Source organism: Erpetoichthys calabaricus, chromosome 6, assembly GCF_900747795.2.
Source record: "Erpetoichthys calabaricus chromosome 6, fErpCal1.3, whole genome shotgun sequence".
NCBI lineage: Eukaryota > Metazoa > Chordata > Cladistia > Polypteriformes > Polypteridae > Erpetoichthys > Erpetoichthys calabaricus.
In genome coordinates, this window is record NC_041399.2 from 206,640,490 (window position 1) to 206,660,840 (window position 20,351).

Below are 20,351 nucleotides of genomic sequence, written 5' to 3' on the forward strand. Positions count from 1 at the left end.
GGATCTGATGATGCAGCAGTTGCCGCCTTTCATCATTTATGTGTTGTTTGCCTGGGAGTCTGTTTTGCTTGTTTTTAATTGTGACTGTTAGGATATAATGAAGGGAGCACGCTACGCGCTAAATGCATTCCTAAAAATGCAAATACATAATTCTTAGTTACTTGGATCACACTGTTGAAATCTGAGAAAACAATTTTTAATAATACATGTATATTTTCTTTTAAAATGTCATAAACAATTGAGCAGAAACTGAAAGTGTTTTAGAAGACACTTCCTGAGATGAAAACTGCAGCCAAGAAAAAAAGTAAAACATGAGCATTGATGGAAAGATGAAAGTGAAAGTATTTCCTTCCTGTAAATCACATTTTAACTGGGGCACATTTCCTATTTAAAGGCTGAATTCACAATCCACATTAGGACAGATGCCGTGGTAAGTGGTACGCATACACATTCTCTTATGTTTTTTTGTGGCTTGTTTTATAAGAAAGGGTTGTATTTGAAACAGGAAATCAAGTCCAAGTTTCCAAGGAACGATAACTACAGTCGGGCGGCACGGTGGCGCAGTGGGTAGCGCTGCTGCCTTGTAGTTAGAAGACCCGGGTTCACTTCCCAGGTCCTCCATGCGTGGAGTTTGCATGTTCTCCCCGTGTCTGCATGGGTTTCCTCCCACAGTCCAAAGACATGCAGGTTAGGTGTATTAGCGATTCTAAATTGTCCCTGGTCGGGGTGTGTGCGCACCCTGAGGTAGGCTGGCACCCTGCCCGGGGTTTGTTTCCTTCCTTGTGCCCTGTGTTGGCTGGGATTAGACCCCATGACCCTGTAGTTAGGATATATAGTGGGTTGGATAATGGATAGATAACTACAGTCTCATTGCTTTATTTAAAACAGGAAGCAAACAACATATAAACAGTGACACGGGCAATCATCCTGCTTTAGCTCCATTCTTCAGATTAAAAGAACACAAGGCCTTCTTCCTCGAGCAGGTTCAGCAGCCTGGAGGCACCATCTGGGGCAGACACAGTCTAGAGGAGAGCGGACAGGAGAGCAAAAGGGTAAGTGAGAGCTCAGCTTGAAATGTCCTAAACCTCGTGCGACAAGCACGTTACATGGTAAGCATGCAGCTGATCCTGAAGAGAGCAAGTCATGAATGTGTTTGTCTTCGACTGAAATACTGTCTAAGAGGGAACTTTTGAAGAGAAGTTCTGATTGTCTGCCATTAGTTTACTGTTTAACAGAGTGTCAGTGCACAGCCGGCAGCCGTCACCATCCATCCTTTTCCGCTTATCCAAGGTCGGGTCGCGGGGGCAGCAGCTTGAGCAGAGATGCCCAGACTTCCCCTTCCCAGGCCACTTCTTCTAGCTCTTCCGGGAGAATCCCAAGGCGTTCCCAGGCCACCTGAGAGACATAGTCCCTCCAGCGTGTCCTGGGTCTTCCCCGGGGCCTCCTCCCGGTAAGACGTACCCAGAACACCTCACCATGGAGGTGTCCGGGGGGCATCCTGATCAGATGGCGAGCCACCTCATCTGACTCCTCTCGATGCGGAGGAGCAGCGGCTCTACTCTGAGCTCCTCCCGGATGACTGAGCTTCTCACCCTGTCTTTAAGGGAGAGCCCAGACACCCTACGGAGGAAACTCATTTCAGCCGCTTGTATTCGCAATTTCGTTCTTTCGGTCACTACCCATAGCTCATGACCATAGGTGAGGGTAGGAACATAGATCAACTGGTAAATTGAGAGCTTTGTCTTGCGGCTCAGCTCCTTTTTCACCACGACAGACCGATGCAGAGCCCGCATCACTGTGAATGCCGCACCGATCCGCCTGTCGATCTCACGCTCCATTCTTCCCTCATTCGTGAACAAGACCCCGAGATACTTGAACTCCTCCATTTGAGGCAAAATCTCGCTCCCAACCCTAAGAGGGCACTCCACCCTTTTCCGGCTGAGGACCATGGTCTCGGATTTGGAGGTGCTGATTCTCATCCCAGCCGCTTCACACTCGGCTGCGAACCGATCCAGAGAGAGCTGAAGATCACGGCCTGATGAAGCAAACAGGACAACATCATCTGCAAAAAGCAGTGACCCAATCCTGAGCCCACCAAACCGGACCCCCTCAACACCCTGGCTGCGCCTAGAAATTCTGTCCATAAAAATTATGAACAGAATCAGTGACAAAGGGCAGCCCTGGCAGAGTCCAACTCTCACTGGAAATGGGTTTGACTTACTGCCGGCAATGCGGACCAAGCTCTGACACCGGTTGTACAGGGACCGAACAGCCCTTGTCAGGGGGTCCGGTACCCCATACTCCCGGAGCACCCCCCACAGGATTGCCCGAGGGACACGGTCGAACGCCTTTTCCAAATCCACAAAAGACATGCAGACTGGTTGGGCGAACTCCCATGCACCCTCCAGGACTCTGCTAAGGGTGTAGAGCTGGTCCACTGTTCCGCGACCAGGACGAAAACCACACTGTTCCTCCTGAATCCGAGGTTCGACTATCCGACGGACCCTCCTCTCCAGAACCCATCACAATATCTGTATATATAAGTAGCAAGTAGCTCTTTTTTTCTGTCAGTCAGTCAGTCATCGTCCAACCCGCTATATCCTAACACATGGTCATGAGGGTCTGCTGTAGCCAATCCCAGCCAACACAGGGCACAAGACAGGAACAAATCCCGGGCAGGGCACCAGCCCACTGCAGCACATGCACACCAAGCACACACAATAGGGAAAATTTAGGATTGCCAATGCACCTAACCTGCATGTCTTTGGACTGTGGGAGGAAACCGGAACACCCGAAGGAAACCCATGCAGACATGGGGAGAACATGTAAACTCCACACAGTGAGAACCCGAAAAGCGAACCCAAGTCTCCTTACTGCGAGGCAGCAGCTCTACCACTGCGCCAGTGTTCTTTTTTTTCCTGTATATTTAAACTTCTGTATCTCTATGCTTCCCCTTGAGCAAGTTTTTCATAGCTTTGGACTGGCTTATCGTTTTTATGAAGATGATGCTTAGATCTACAGCATTTCAGTGTTAAAAGTGACACTTCATCCCAGCTTTCTCAGCTCACAACTTGCCTCAGTGAAATTAAAGTAAAATTAAAATCTGAACAGAGCAAAACTCTTTAAAATGAAATTGCAACATAACTGAACTCCTGCAAAGTGGCACTAAAGTCCAACTTAAGAAAACAAGGTCCTCTTCAACCATTCTTGGTGAAGATCTCATTAGACCTTCTTTTACTGCAAAGAATCTCGGTGTCACTTTGATTCCTCCTTTTCTTATTTCACCCATGTAAACCATATTAAGAAACTTTCTTACTTCCACCTGTGTCACATTTCTTATGTTTGCTCCGTCCTCTCCTTTTCTAATGCTGAGAAACTTGTCCCTGCTTTTATCACATCCTGCATTGATTATTGTATGTCACTACTACTTAACTGCTCCCTGTGTCTTACAGGACTGAATATCAAATTCTGTTCTTGACCTGCCCACTAAGGTCCTCTGATTCTGTGCCCCCCACTAACCTGCACTCTGTAGGTGACAGCAGGGCCTTCAGCTGTATATAGCGCCCGGACTGTGGAATGACCTCCCAAAATTAATGACATCAGCTGACTCCATTCATTTGTTTTAACTCATTTGTTTAGGATGACATTAAACAGACCTGACATTCTGCCCCTCCTTTTAGTTTACCCCCTCTATATGTCCAGATACTCACGGTTTGAATTTTTATCACAATTTGTGTTATTTGCTCAAGATTTTTTTGTAGTATTATATGTTGTATTTTAGTCTGCATTATTGTCTTTTATTCTATTTGAATGTTTTCTATAACCTGTATTTATCTTTATTTAGTGAAGATATTATTTGTAGCTAATGTTATATAGGTCCTGTTGTTCTTTTTGAATTTTGGGCAGGGTGCTATATAAATAAATTGTGTTCTTATTAGTATTTTTATTTTTTTTCTTTTGATGGCCCATTGTTTATAATATTAATTGACAAAAACTAAAGCAATTCTATATAAGGCAATTAATATATTGCATAATTCAGTGTAGAATATGTATTGCCGTTTTCTTCACATACATGTTTAAAAATATTAGATTGGCTTAAATGTTTATTCTAAATTGGTTTAGAACAATATTGCACAAATGCATAGTACATTTTAAAAAACGTAATCACTTTTATTATTAACGTTTTACTAAACTCTAACGTGGTGTAAACATTATAATTATATTGTATAGTTCGTTTCATGAATGTAAATGAAAAACTATTTTCAATTAACACAGATCTTGATGATTTTAATTTTGTCGACATGTTAAATGGTTCCCACAGACCCGAACACAACGTAAATGTTAATAGTGTATTTCACAGAAACGATCCGTATTGTTTAATTTGATATATGACACGACGTGATGGAAGAAACCCTCTGAACTTCACAATGATGCGTATTATTTGGTTTCTAAACTTGTCTTTGACCCAACGTTACTTTTCGGGCTTTGCCGAGACCTGCCGAAACCTTCCAAAAGTAATTTTACAAACTCAGTCCTGAAATGACGGAGACGTCCCTTCCGGGTCTGTAACTGCGGGTCTACAACTGCGGGTTTGAAACTGTGGTGACATATAGTGCTGTGGCTCTGCAGGTGGATAGTATTGGGGGAACCAGGTAGTGACACACACCGCATGCGCTTAATGAAAAAAACATTAAAAACAAAAAAATCCACTTTACGGCACGGCCCGATCGGAACTGTGCATGCAGTACAACTTGACATTACGGTTTATTCATTTTAGTTCCACATTAGTTGACCATAATGAAAATATTCATCCTGCAAAATAAACGAAGCATCCTTTGTGGTGTAACGTTGATGTCCAATGTTCAATTGCCGTAAGAGGAAGCTTAGGTGTGCACAACTGAAACACATGCTGTGTACTCTTTGTATTATTTGGCAGGTACTATCCATCCATCCATTTTCCAACCCGCTGAATCCGAACACAGGGTCACGGGGGTCTGCTGGAGCCAATCCCAGCCAACACAGGGCACAAGGCAGGAAACAATCCCGGGCAGGGATTATATAATATATATGTGTTATATAAAGTATGTAGTGTTTTTATTTTCCCACTCACGTAATAAATCATATAAAGTTTCCTTTCCGTTTTGATCTATTGTTGCAATTTCCCTCTTATGAGCAAATTGTGTTTGTTTAAAAATATCTTTAGACATCAATTATTATTAATAAAATTGCCATTTGTCTTAAGGCATCCGGTTTACAAAACCTAATGTATCCAACCAGTTTTATAGAAATATATGGTCCTTTTTCAAAAAAAGAAAAGAATTAACACTGTGTTGCATTGCATTGTGCTGACTGTCCCCCTTAGTGTTAACTGTGACTGTCCACTTGTTCAAATTCTTTAATTCGTTCTCAGTTGTGCAATCAGGTCAGATGCTGAAGAAATGAAGAGAATAAAGCCACTGGTTCAAATCCTCATTTATTCCAATGGCTATTAGTCTTACAGAGAAGTTTAACTTTATATCCACAGACTTAAATTAAGGAAGTGCGCTGTTATCACTTGAATCAATCCATTTGATCTATTTTTTTTTTTTACAGTAAGTGCTTGCTGCTATAGTTCATACTTGTAATACGTTTGTTCTTAGTGATGTGTTTTTGATGTTATTTCAAGGCGTCTCTGTAAAACCCACTGAGAAACCAACTTACCTATTAATATAATAAAACTGAACTGAATTTAACAGCTGTAAAATAAAATATTCTCCACTAACTGAGCAGAATTTAAACAGCATGAAATAGTTCAGTTTATGATGAAAACCATGTGGACAGAGGGCAAGTTCTATTTAAACTGACATTTTTCCTGATCTGTCCTTTAATATTTGTTCACTGATAAATATTTTTATATCACCTTTGCTTACAAGTGTTGCTCAAATTGCTCCACAAAAATATACAGTTACAAAGAAAACTGAAGGTATTATAAAAGTAAATAAGAAGCAATTGGAGAGGTCCTTGTCCTTTGTAATAAATACACTGCCTGGTCAAATGGCTGGGGACAAAGACACACTTGCAGCCTTCAAGGACACTGGAGATAATAAACCTCTGGAGGTCCCAAGCCAAAGCCCAAACAGCCCCATCTGCACATCCCAGCATACATGATTGTGGTCGTCTCACTCCAATCACAATTCCATTTCAGGACGTCTTGTGAACTTTTCTTCTGTCACAGGTAGTTGGAGTTGATGTAACAGACGGTGGAGACGCAGGGGGGCACCACTGCAATAAACTGGAAAAAAACAACAGAGAAAATCAGCAGAAGTTAGTGCCCAGTGCAAAGCTTACAAAGTGTGTACACTACCATTTCTAATCTATTACAACCAATGCAAGTAATTAAGAAAAAGCCAAATTAGAAAAGTGGGCTTGTTGAAGTTTTTCGAAATACTTGACATTTGTAGCCTGGCACTTCTCTATTGGCAAAGCATTCCAGATTTTGTTGCACGAGTACAGAAAGCTGTTGGTTTTAATGGGTTATCTTGGAATAAAAAGCAAAGCAACGTTTCAGAAAAGAAATGTTGGAAGCGGACACTCCAAAATACAGGCAGGGTCTAAAATACTCAAAGCCTTCTAATTATTTAATAGAACCTTGAAATCAATTCTATGTGAGACAGGCGGCCAGTGTAATGAGACCGAGACAGTTTTCAGAAGAAAAGAAAAACAAAATAGGCCAATACCTCGTGATCACTTGGCAAAGGCACAGCAGATCAGATCAGAGATTGAGATGGAGGATTCTAGAAGTGCCAGGGAGGAGGGCCAGCCGCTACTTCAACATGGCACACATCTCTCCGTCCTTCTTCTTTAACTGCTGCCCCATAACATGACCGAACTCTTCTATTTCACTGTAACTGTTAAAAACATAAACACAATAGATACACGATGTTCACTAACGGAGTTCAAACATTAATTAAGTGTACTCTTACTTCTTATTCTGCCTCCTTTCTTGGTTCACCTGTAGATCAATTATTACCAAAGTAAACCATCACAATAGATAAAGGTCTGCTTAGAGTAGTCTGACTAATAATATTATTCTTAATTATTGTGATTTTTTATTGAATTTTGAAAGAACCCCAACTTAACTGTTCTTATGTGTAGCATCATTTTTTTCCTTTTACATTATGCATACAGTAGACATTGTGTTATAATCTCTGTGTATCTGAACTTCTAATGTGTTGTGCTCAGGTGTCATTACTTAAATGAAAACATCTTCGTTTTTCACTTCGTTTTGTTTTAATTTAAAATTAAGTCTTGGTTCTTTCAAAATCCAACAACAAAGTACAGTAACTTAAGAAAATAAATGATATTTTGCAAAATGGAACAACATCCCTGTTCAGTGACTGCTGGGACTGATGTGCCTCAGTCTCTGTGTTTGCGAGGATTCACACTCTGAGGCTTTCTGTCTAAAATGAAAAAGCCATGTTAGTTACTGGACAGAGTGAGCAGACATACAATACAGTATTGAAGGCAGCAATATTATACATCAAATAATAAATATGGGGAGGCTTTGCAGGAATTGTGCACAAATTACTTCTGAAACTGGAAGCCTCAGTACTCTTACCTGTAGAAACAGCAAACCTAATATGAACTGCACATCATCTCGAATTGGGAATCTTAAAAGCAGAAGAAAAGAACATCCAATTGTGTCTCAGAATTTGGGTACACTGGTATTTGTTTAGCCACATGGAAGGCTGGTTACCCCCGGGCATCTTGTAGGATCAAGAGAAAAAATACAATAAAGGGGCATTGTACTTCTAACTGCAGCAATAAGAAATAAGTTATTTCTAAGGAGCAAGCCTTCTCCATTATATTCAGTTAAATGTATGTGTGTAAACTTGTATAAGCTTATAATAACACGTGACAACAGCAGGTGCCCAGCCTGTCACTGTGCCACATCAGACGCACACCACACTTCTCTGATGGCATTGGATATAAATTTTAAAATTGCCTGTTTTCTGCCATGGAATTTTTTTCTACTAAATAAAGGTTAAAGAAATCCATTAACAATTTGTAATGCTATTATTTGCATCCTGCTTTCTTGTAATAACTTAGTTGTTGCTACTCTTGTATGTAATATAGCCTTAATCATTATATTTTGTTAACTTTATTATGGAATAACTACTGCATTGATGTAATCTGATATCAACATAGTAAAAAAATACCGATGGCTTTGGAGGGCACACTTTACACCGGTCGAGTGTCAGACGTGCTCTCTTAATTCTATTCCTAATTCGACACCTCGATTACATTGTTTTGCTTAATTATTAGCCTACCGTTCGCTCTTTAAGATAAAAAATGTGGACAAATGTTAAAAGAAACACACCACCAGATGCTAATAGGGTGTTATGAAATAAATGACATACATCTATTAATCCATTAACCCAAACACGGAAAATGCTGTGATTTTTACGATTAAACCACGATATTACAAAGTGGTTTAACTAAAAATGATGTACTTACAAAAAGCTGTACATATCCATTATAAAATTCACAGACACCCGTCGCCTTTCATTTCGCTCCCTTTTCATTCGACTGGAGTTAAATTTTTCAGGCGACACATCTTCCATGATGTTATAAAATTCAAAAGTTGCCATCTTTTCCAGTAACAAGTCCACTTACAGACGGACAACACAAAAATGACTCGCAAGTACAAGTCAAACCCGACGAGTGACGTGTGTCGTAAAACATTCGACATGCGCAGAACAAATCGGGCAGCGTCGTGAAATGAATTTTAATTAAGCAGAGAGCGCATGCTTGAGACAAATCGGATGGGGACTCGTGTCGCAAAGTAAAAAAAAACGCTGATCGGACAAGGTCGTAATAGTAAAGCTCTGCGCATGCATGCGCATGCGCGCGCAAATCGGGTAGCACCGCAGATCACGTAGCGACAATACCCATATAGACCACGTGACTTCTCTCCCAGGGCAGCCTTTATAAATGTTTCTTATGTCGTGAACTGTTGACCGCTGCTAAGTACCCTGTGACTCACATGCCTTTTTAATTTTGAAACTAAACAGACTTGCAAAATTAAAAAAAACAATAAAAATTAAATGAATTAAATAAATAAATGTTCAAATTATAGTAAAAACTAGCAAAATACCCGCGCTTCCCAGCGGAGAAGTAGTGTGTTAAAGAGGTTATGAAAAAGTAAAGGAAACATTTTAAAAATAACGTAACATGATTGTCAATGTAATTGTGTTGTCATTGTTATGAGTGTTGCTGTCATATATATATACATATACACATATACACACACATATACACACATATACAGATATATTATATATACATATACACATATTTTTTATATATATATATATATATATATATATATATACACATACATACATACATACATATACACACATAGATGCACTCACAATAACATAGAAATCAATATAAACAACATTAACATCATTATCATATGAGAATATGAAGTAATATATAAGAAGCATATTTCATATAAATATAAATAATTAAACAGTAAAATCTTCTTGTATAATTTGCTACCGTGGCTTTTCGTTGGTCTGTCCAGGATATTTAAATCACCTGTAGCTTGCAAATTGTTTCACCTATTGACTTGAAATGTGGTACACATATAATACGTCACGTCTGCTATCCGCTTTATGGGTGATGATTGTATTACTGTTTTTATGTTTATTTTATTTTAGAACTAGCAAAATACCCGCACTTCGCAGCGGAGAAGTAGTGTGTTAAAGAGGTTATGTAAACATATATATACATAAACATACTGTATATACATAAATATATACATATACACATCCACATATATATACATATATCAACATATATATACACATACATATATATATATATATATATATATATATATATATATATATATATATATATATATACACACATGCAGACACATATACATCTATCTATCTATCTATCTATCTATCTATCTATCATATACATATACATATTTGTATATCTACATATATATACACATATATACATATATATACATATTTGTATATCTACATATATATAAACATATATACATATATATACATATTTGTATATCTACATACATACACATATATCTATCTATCTATCTATCTATCTATATATATATATATATATATATATATATATATATATATATATATATATATATAGCTGATTACCCAGTGGATTCGCTCACTGAGTGCAAGAGAAAAAAATAAAATGTATGTATAAAATAAGTTTAATTGCCAAATTTATTTTTCCACAAATAAAGAGCACTTACAATAACATAGAAATCAATATAAACAACATTAACATCATTATCATTTGAGAATATGAAGTAATATATAAGAAGCACATTGCATATAAATATAAATTATTAAACATTAAAATGTTCTTCTATAAAACACTACCGTGGCTATTTGTTTGTCTGTCCAGGATTTTAAATCAGCTGTAGCTCGCAAACCGTTTCACCTATTGACTTGAAATTTAGTACACAGATACTACGTCACGTCTACTATTAGCTTTCCCACACATATGAACACATATATATATATATATATATATATATATATATATATATATATATATATATATATATATATATATATATATACACACACATACATATACACACACATACACATATATACATATACATACATAGTGCGTTGCAACACGGGCTGTGATTGTTACATGGGAGGGAGACGACAAATCACAGCTTCCCGCTTTCTAATCGGGCTTGTGATTGCTGCTTTGACGGATGCCCAGATCACACAGTATTTCCCCTTAGGAGAGGCGTTAGGCAAGTGTAATTGAATAGCGGTGCTGCAAGTTATTACTCTTTTTATCTTTATTTTATTTTATTGTAGAATCAACTCACAGCTGCGCGCACCAGTGCGTGCGTGGCGGATGCGTACGGCTGACGTTTTCATTGTCTACCACCTTCGCTAATCATTCTTGAGGCAGATTGAAGACTTAAGTGCCAGCTTAACTGAAAAATTAAAGAAAACATACTAAGTTTAAAAAAAATCAGTTTTAACGGGAAAAGATGCCGACGAAAGAAGAGAAGCAGCGGGACGCTAGGGTCAAGAGCTGCTCATTAAGCAGCAAGCGCATCAACCTCTGAGCAAACGAATGGTAAACGTACAGAGAAAGAGGATAAATACTATGAATGGTCATGTCAAGTGTATTCACTCCACGTTATCGTGCAGTGCGCTGTTACTGGTATTTTGATAAAAGAATCTGAATAACATATAAGAAGCGTATAAATTATTAAACAGTAAAACATTAACATTTAAGAAGTAAAGATACATTGAGTACTACTGTAGTGCTTTCAGGTATAGTACATTTTTTGTTTGCTCATTACATGCATAAATGTATACATTTTTTGGTGTACCTACCCAAGAACAGGCGACATGACCCGGCAGTTAAAAATTTATCGCTCCAGCAATTTTAACTCTGTTACAAAGTCATCTAATATGGTATTGCAAACGGCAGCGGGAGCGTTTCTATAAACTCAATTTAAACTTACTGTTTACACCGTGCTTTGAAGATGCATAGTATGCGACACGTGTTTCGCCGTAATTGTGGGCGCATCAGGAGTACACAGTCACTGCACTCCCTTACGGGAATCGATCCTCGAACGTAGAGGCGAAGCCCCTAACGTTGTGCCACGGCGTGAGGTTCGTTCATTTGACAGCATGTAGATCGGGGTAATTACATTGCAGGCATTCGTAGTCTGATTCACAATCTGATTGTATGGGTGGTTACCTACCAGGTAACGCTTGTGGTTGGTGAGCAAGTCGGCTAACTTCTGCCACGGTGCCCTCTTTCAGTTGCGAGAAGCAGATCATACAATGGTTGAAATAGTTTAATATATATAGCAAAATCACCGCGCTTCGCAGGGGCGAATATGGTATTGCAAACGGCAGCGTTTCTATAAACTTAAAGTTACGGTTTATACCGTGCCTTGTTTCATATTGTTTTCCTACCTTATCAATTGTGTAATGTGTTTTTTGAACAGGTTTGATTCATGGAAGTGATCACTCCTGCTGCGTTCAGTCACTTCACGTGAGCCACTCTCTTGTGTGATGTTGCGATGTCCACGGGTTTATTTAATGTTAGCTAAGACCCGGCAGTTAAAAGTTTTCTCGCTACAGCAATTTTAACTCTGTTACAAAGTGATGCAAACTCTCGTTTATACCTCGTGTCTTCTCATTAAACTTGTATCTCGCGAATATTGCATTGCAAACGGCAGCGGGAGCGTTTCTATAAAGTTACGGTTACGGTTTACACCGTGCTTTTTTATACCTCGTGTCTTCTCATTAAACTTGTATCTCGCGAATATGGTATTGCAAACGGCAGCGGGAGCGTTTCTATAAAGTTAATTTAGACTTACGGTTTACACCGTGCTTTTTTAAACCTCGTGTCTTATGAAGATGCTTGTGTGCGTGACTCACTCGCTTCTTATTGTTTCGCTGCCTTGTCAATTGTGTAATGAATGTTTTCTTCTGCGCTCTTTGGGGCTCCTCCTTCTTTTCTACGTACTGAGTTCACAGTCAGTTCACGTGATTACGTGGGAGGCGTGATGACGCGACACGCAACTCAGTCTCCTACGGCCATCTTGCTGCCTACCATTACAGTATATGGACAAAAAAGAGGTTCCAGTTATGACCATTACGCGTATAATTTTGAAATGAAAACTGCCTAACTTTTATAAGTAAGCTGTAAGGAATGAGCCTGCCAAATTTCAGCCTTCCACCTACACGGGAAGTTGGAGAATTAGTGATGAGTCAGTCAGTCAGTCAGTCAGTGAGTGAGTCAGTCAGTGAGGGCTTTGCCTTTTATTACTATAGATTATGGGACGCGTTGGGCTTCATGGACCCTGTTGCTACCATAAACATAGAATTACTGATCGCCTTATGACCAGCAGCATTGTACGTCAACGTCGCCGCCATATTGTGAGTGGCACTGCTGTGGAGTGAAGTAATGAATAAAGATGCCTCAAGCATATGCTGTTTGGGATTGTACAAATCTCTGTACGCTCCAAACCAGATCACAGGGATTACATTTCATAGGTAAAGCTGAACAATAGTTTTGGTTATATTAGGCCATTAGAAAATCCCATTTTATAATCTTAACTTTAGCTACTCCAGTCTAATCTAGCAAAGCTATGCATTTATGTGCTTAGGTGAGCCTCCAAACAACGTTTTGGCTAAATGTATTTAGTCACTAACTATGTAGATTGTTGTTAGTTGTTAACATTTCTCAAACTTTGAAAGTTTCCCAAAGAAATCCACCTCAGGAAGCAGTGGGAGGTAGTAGCCCTTAGACGGGATTTTGAGGAAGCTGTCCTGTGATGTGTGCCACGCTAGTTTGGTAACAGATGCTGTACCAGCATCATATGATCAAAGCTACCACTCGCTCACATTAAAAAACAAAGGAGGTTTGATGATTCCTTCTGAGGGTCCAGTCAAGGTGGTCAAAATAGCTGAGCATGTTATCCGACAGTCGACATTAGGGCAAGCTGTCAGTGTATCTTTGACCAATCAGTTTGTTCGGGCTGAGATTGGTTCAGATGATGTGTTTTTACTCAAGGAGCACATCGAGGAAACACAGTTTGAAATTGACAACCATCATTTTATGCTCATGTCTTTAGTTGTGTCTGTCTTACACAAACTAAGGCTGCACCATATTGCCAGACTGAATACTCTCAAATTACAGAGTGGCAACACATGGAAAAAGCTATGTAAGACAGTTCTGTTTCATGGATTTTAGATCCTATCCTGTATATATTTAAGTAACCACATTGTGTGTGTGTGCGCATGTGTGTGTGTGAGAGAGAAAGAGAGATTGAGAGAGGGATGAGTGAAATGTTTTCAGAAATTATTAAGCCAATTTGTATACAATAAAATTGTTTATTTGTGTTATTGAGTGTATCATTTCACTGTTAAAATAAAGACAAACAAAGATAACTGGCAGTAACAGTGCAGAATTCACAATTGGTATGCAAGTTTGAAAAGATAAGTATTGAGGGTAGTTTGAAAATGTGTTATTGAATCGAGCTGACGTATATGAGAGGGAAGAGAATTCCAGAATTGAGGAGCACAATGAGAGACGCTCGAGCTCCAATAGAACTGAGTTTGATGTGCGGTACAGAAAGTCGAGATGCAGATGAGGATCTGAGTGAGCGAAAGGAGTGTAAGTCTGGAGGAGATCAGTGAGGTTGTGGAGAGCTTTAAATGTTAAGAGCAGTATTATGTATTGTATTCTGTAGTTAACAGGGAGCCAGTGAAGTTGAGAGAGAAGAGGTGTAATATGTTCAGTGGATTTAGAACAGCAGGTTATTTTCCTGTCAGCAGAATTTTGAAGAAGTTGTAAGCGATGGATAAGTTTTTGTGGGATGCCAGATAGAATAGCATTACAGTAATCTATACGTGAGGTGACTCGGGCATTAACCAATACTTCAGTACTGTGCTGCATAAGAACAGGACAAAGTCGAGAAATGTTTCGGAGATGGTGAAGGCAGTCAGAGAAATGTTACTTATATGGGAGGAATTATTTAATAATAATAATTATTATTATTTAATAATTGTCATTATTAGTGTATAAATGGATATAAATAATTGCATTTAAACAATTCGCCAAAATCTGTTGTATGTAAACAATACTGCTTTAAACGTTATTGTTTTTTCATCAGAAAACTCGTTTTCCACGTTTACCTGTATTAGTTTAAATGGCACTTTTGCCACTCGCAATATGGCGTACGCGCTGACGTACCGTGTCGACTGGGCAACACTGTGAATGCGGCGTCTATCTATACATGTCTATGGTCGCTACCTGACCTGCGTGCCTGCCCGATCCGCGTGCGCATGCGTATTGAAAGCCTAACATGCCGTAAAGTGTTCATGCATGCGTCAAACAGATTGGGCAGCACCGTAAAGTGTACGATAACGTACCCTTTCAATACGCCCGCGCGCACGGATCGGGCAGGCAACAGGGACCAGGTACTGACACACACTGCATGCGCTTAATGAAAAAAACAAAAAAAATCCACTTTATGGTACGGCCCGATCTGACCTGTGCATGCCAATTCACAACTTGACATTACGGTACCGTATATTCATTTTAGTTCCACATTAATTGATAATTTTCAGTATTTTGTAAGAGTGCAGATGCAAAGACTAAAATTAAGTTGAACTTTGGTAGGGCTAATTTTGAGCAGATGCGACAATGTCTAATGTGGTAAGCCAGCCCCAGACACAGACACCGAATGTTCCAAACACACACGTTTAATTAATACAGCCCGGTACACAACACAGTGCTCTTGCACCAAACACCTTTAGCTCTGTCCTTCCTCTCCTCTTCGGACTTCTCCTTCCGCCTTTCTACCTCTCCTCCCGAGCGTTGCCTTCTTCCTCCCGACTCGACTCGACTGTTCGAAGGGAGGCGGCTTCTTTTATGGTTCTATTCAATAAGGGCGCGCACAAAAAGGTGACCTTCAAAAGGGCGACCTCAATTGGGCGCGGAAAATAAAAACGCACATAAATAAAAGCGATCTTCAAAAGGACGACCTCAATTGAGCACCGAATAAATGCGCGCGCTAATAAAGGAGCGCTTCAAAAGGATGACCTTCGGAGCGAATTAAATTAATTGTCCTTGATTATGCTAATAGACCGCATCTCGAATATCTACGTGGCATTGCACATAATCTACAGCTTCAAGTATAACTTGCTTTCACATTTTTATACATTCAGTCATTGCGTTAATCTAATTTTCTGTAATTTTGAAAACAAGGAAATATAGAGAGCTTTAGAAATAGTTCGTTAGAAGTAGTTCGTTAGAAGTTCATGCATTAATTAATTGGATGTTTTAATATTCTTGCTTTCACCTTTTTATACGTTCAATCATTGCCTTAATCTAATACATTTTCTGTAATTTTGTTGCGTTTGCCTTTATTCGCTGCGCCCAATTGACGTCACCCTTTTGAAGCACTCCTTTATTTATGCGCACAGTTATTCGGCGCTCAGTTGAGGTCATCCTTTTGAAGCTCGCCTTTATTTACGCGCGCCTTTATTCGGCGCTCAATTGAGGTCGCCCTTTTGAAGATCGCTTTTATTTATGTGCGCGCCCTTATTGACGGATACCTTCTTTTATAATCACCCGGATGTGTTCCAGGTGCTCTCTGGCGACCTGCTGACATCCAGGGCTCCTCAATCCTCCGGGTGCCCCCTTGTGGTGGCCACAGGCCCCAATAGGGTTGAGGTTCCATGCTCAGTTCCTGCGGCCCCCATACAGTCCAGGGCAGCCGCCCTCTCGTGGTCCAGGGGAGGTGTACTCCCTCTCCTGGTCCTTCCAGGCATCCCAGCCGGGCACAACCCCCGGCCGTCCACCACACTAAGTAGGATAGACTGGGATAAGCTTTTAAGTGTGGAGACAGTCGAGGAGCCGTTGAATAGGTTTAAAAATGTTTTACATGTAATGCAGGACAGACACATACCTAAATTTGGAATTAATATATATAAATGATTTAGATAGGAATATACAGTAAGTAACAAGCTGGTTAAGTTTGCAGATGATACCAAGATAGGTGGATTAGCAGATATTTTGGAATCCGTTATATCATTACAGAAGGACTTGGACAGCATACAGGCTTGGGCAGACTTGTGGCAGATGAAATTTAATGTCAGTAAATGGAAAGTATTACACATAGGAAGTAAAAATGTTAGGTTTGAATACACAATGGGTGGTCGGAAAATCGAGAGTACACCTTATGAGAAGGATTTAGGAGTCATAGTGGACTCTAAGCTATCGACTTCCCGATAGTGTTCAGAAGCCATTGAGAAGGCTAACAGAATGTCAGGTTATATAGCGCCTTGATGTGTGGAGTACAAGTAACAGGTAGTTCTACTGAAGCTTTATAACACACTGGTGAGGCCTCATCTGGAGTCCTGTGTGCAGTTTTTGGTCACCAGGCTACAAAAAGGACATAGCAGCACTAGTAAAAGTCCAGAGAAGAGCAACTAGGCTGATTCCAGGGCTACAGGGGATGAGTTATGTGGAAAGATTAAAAGAGTTGAGCCTTTACATTTTAAACAAAAGAAGATTAAGAGGTGACATGATGGAAGTGTTTAAAATTTTGAAGGGAAGTAGTCCAGTGGATCAAGACTGTTATTTTAAAATGAGTTCATCAAGAACACGGAGACACAGTTGGAAACTTGTTAAAGGTAAATTTCACACAAACATTAGGAAGTTTTTCTTTAGACAAAGAACGATAGACACTTGGAATAAGTGACCAAGTAGTGTGGTAGACAGTTAGACTTTAGGGATTTTCAAATCTCGACTTGATGTTTTTTTGGAAGAAATAAGTGGATAGGACTGGCGAGCTTTGTTCTAATGTTCTAAGCAGTAACTTCACATCAATGATTCAAGTGTGTTGTCACATGTACATATTACAATTACATTTTTACTTGCATGCCTTGTGAACATGTAACATGTCACCAGCCTCTGCTACCATGATCAATGAGTGAAAGCAAGAGACACAGTTTCATTGGTTGCACATGTATTTTTTTTACCAAATTTCTTTTATTTTACTAATGAATGGAAATAACTTGTTTTTAACAGGAAACCTGAACAATGTCTTCACAAGATGTCCAAAAGGCTGTCCAGAGCGTCTCCAAAGCAGAAGATGTAAGACAAATGAATGCTCTTCTGATGAAGCCCAATGCTAACTGGGAAGAGTTCCTGATGCCAGGTCCACTCTCTATTGCCATTCTAGGGGAGTTGGTGTTCATTTCATCAAACAATGACTTCTCCATTAACAAGAATCCACCCATAGGTGGGTTCAAATATATCCGCTATCCAGATTCCTTCCGAGCTTGTCTTATGCAGGTGTCAAACAATGGATGGATGGCTTTTAATGAAGCTCACAAGAACATGGACCAAATCCGACTTCACTCTGACAATGTACCCAGTTACATGAAAATGGCTGTGAAGACCCTCATGCAAGGTAATCCTGACATAGTGGAAGCACTTCTACCTGCTCAGTTGAAAAACATAGATGGCATCGCCACCGAGTGCACTAGACTGGCAGAGACAACAGAAAAGAAATTCATGGATGTCATTCTGCTCATTCAGGAGATGTTAGAAGCCTGCATGAATGCAAAGCAGGTTTATGAGGAAGATTTGAAAATTATCAAAATGAAGTTAATAGAAGCTAAAATAAAGGAAGAGTCTGCAAAATTAGCTAAAAAACTGTCACAGCAGAACCTAGACCAACTGTCCAAACAACTTGACGAGGCTCAAGACCAGTTTAAGAAATCCATGGACTCAATGCCTTCAGGCTGGGAAATCATTGGGATGAATTTTGTGGAAGGCTTAACAGAGTCAATGAATAATCTTATTTCTGGAATGGTTTCAATTGTCACCGCACCGTGTTCAGCAGCCAGGGGTGTCAAACATTTAATTCAAAATTCCTGTAAAATGGAAGAGCCCTTAAATCCCTTAGTTGTTAATGAAATTTATGTCATATCAGTACAGCTACTTAAATGGGCACAGCAACTGAATGCTTTTGTGAAAAATGATAAAATTAAATGGAAGGAAATATATGATGAGAAAAATGAATCTCTAAGATCCAACTGGGTTAAAACACAATTTGAAGAAATAGAAAAAAAATTAAAAGGCAAAGAGAAGTGTAAACCCCAAGAGAAAGCAATTGAGATATGTCAAGATGGCATCTCTATTTGCTGCAAAATGGCAGAGTACAAACCCCCAAAAGGCTTTACTGATGAAGAAACTAGTGAAATAATTAAGAAGATTAGAAATCTAAAAGACCAAGCAGAAAGGTTTGACACTGAGAGCAAGTCTTTCACTTCTTCTTCTTCCTTTTCTGTAACTCCTCCAAATATTGCTCAGCAAACTACTGGACAAAAGAAAAGTGTAGTTCAAACCACTTGTGACAATGCTCGATTCAAAATTGAGCAAAGCCAAGCCCACCTTAAGCAAACACAGGACATGTATGAGAAGAATATGGAGAATCTAAAGAAGAACAACCAGGAGCTGGCTGACATTTTTGTCACCATGCACAGCTGTGAAGTAAAGGAGATCGATTTTAATACCGCAGTGAAGATGCTGGTCAAGGGTCTTGATGCCATGGGGCGAGTGAAGGAGCAGTGGGAGAAAATGGTTCGGTTCTTCCAGATGATCTCCAACTTGATCAAAGCATCCCTGAATAAGCCTTTGAAACAGTTTGTTGACACAGCTGATTCAGTCTCAAAAATCGAAGGCTATTCCTCTGAATCTTTCGTTAAAGATATGATCTACACTTATACTTTCCAGTCATCCAACATTGCCAGTCTGGTCCATATGATTGCTGGAACTTATACCGAAGTTTCCAGTCTTTACCTTATGGATCGTGTCAGCAGTCTTGGAAAGCTCATGGCACTGGATCCCAAAAACCCTCAGTTTGAATGGGAACGCGCAAAACTGGCAAGTGACTGCAAGTCTGCACAGGAGGGGATAGAAAATCTTGTGCTGAAGAATAAAAATGATTTTGATTGCCTTTTAAATGCACGAGTTGAGAAAATTGAAAATGAGCTGCAGGCTGTGCTGCCACCAATTTCAGGTGTGAAGCGCAAGAGGATTAAGAGCAATGTGCAGGCTGGGCTAAAGGAGCTCACCAAGGAGGAAGAGGATCAGTTCACCTAGAGGAGACCACAGAAAGTCATGGATTTCATTCTGCTTTGCTTCTGCTAAATATAGAAAAAAACATTAAAAAAAATATGCTTTTTCAGGGTTAATCATGATAACCCTTAACAGGTTGGTGAAAGATATAATCCGTATTGAAATTTTTTAAAGACGTTTTTAAAATATAGCAATATATGTTAAGTAACACCAAAAACAATGAGACCAGATAGCATTTTAAAAGATGCATTTCCTTCTCTTTACTCTTTTCTTGTCCACTTTCTTTCTACAAAGTAGTTTTTCTGTAAAAAAAGTGTAAAATCATAATGTCTTACAACTACGGTGGGTTTGCTGAATTTGTTGACAATAGGCTGGCAACTATCTTGTGTTTCATTATTAATTCAGTGTACAGCAAACATTGACAGTGATCTTTTTTCCTTTGGTCTGTGAAAGTATAAAGACCTTGACCTGGCATTTAGGAACGTGGCAATGAAGTTACCTTTACAAAACAAAGAAGTGTCCTGGGTCAACGTCATAAAGTCATCCGTGCTACCATCCCACAGTCCCTTTAACCTAAGATACTGCCGGAGGGGACTAATATTTAAGCTATCAGTTTACCTCCAGAGTCCAAAGCTATTTCTCTGATGCCAAATTACAAG

At 39.5% G+C, this 20,351-nt stretch overlaps 2 protein-coding genes and 1 long non-coding RNA gene across 10 annotated transcripts in view; 2 read left to right on the plus strand and 1 right to left on the minus strand.

Annotated features, from left to right (window-relative positions):
- The window catches only part of LOC114653829 (uncharacterized), a 192,674-nt gene extending 172,698 nt beyond the window's left edge, over window positions 1-19,976 (plus strand). For 4 of the 7 annotated variants that reach the window (XM_051928977.1, XM_051928978.1, XM_051928975.1 and 1 more), the window contains exon 4: window positions 18,020-19,976. In XM_051928977.1, coding sequence (XP_051784937.1) covers window positions 18,020-19,716 — 1,697 coding nt within the window. In that variant the 3' untranslated portion in view covers window positions 19,717-19,976. Of the gene's footprint in view, window positions 1-14,948; window positions 15,018-17,634 lie in introns of those variants that run through there. The other 3 variants (XM_028804377.1, XM_051928976.1, XM_051928974.1) reach the window with 3 other exon arrangements.
- The window catches only part of LOC114653822 (aerolysin-like protein), a 989,661-nt gene that overhangs the window by 339,273 nt on the left and 630,037 nt on the right, over window positions 1-20,351 (plus strand). The window lies entirely within an intron of this gene.
- Window positions 5,347-8,761, minus strand: LOC114653832 (uncharacterized). Of its 2 annotated transcripts, none has more exons than XR_003716573.2 (3): window positions 8,497-8,761; window positions 6,717-6,887; window positions 5,347-6,271 (listed from the first exon to the last, which is right to left on the minus strand). It is a non-coding gene; the product is annotated as an uncharacterized LOC114653832 (long non-coding RNA). The 2 variants fall into 2 exon arrangements; XR_007935273.1 differs by lacking the exon at window positions 8,497-8,761 and adding an exon at window positions 7,598-8,394.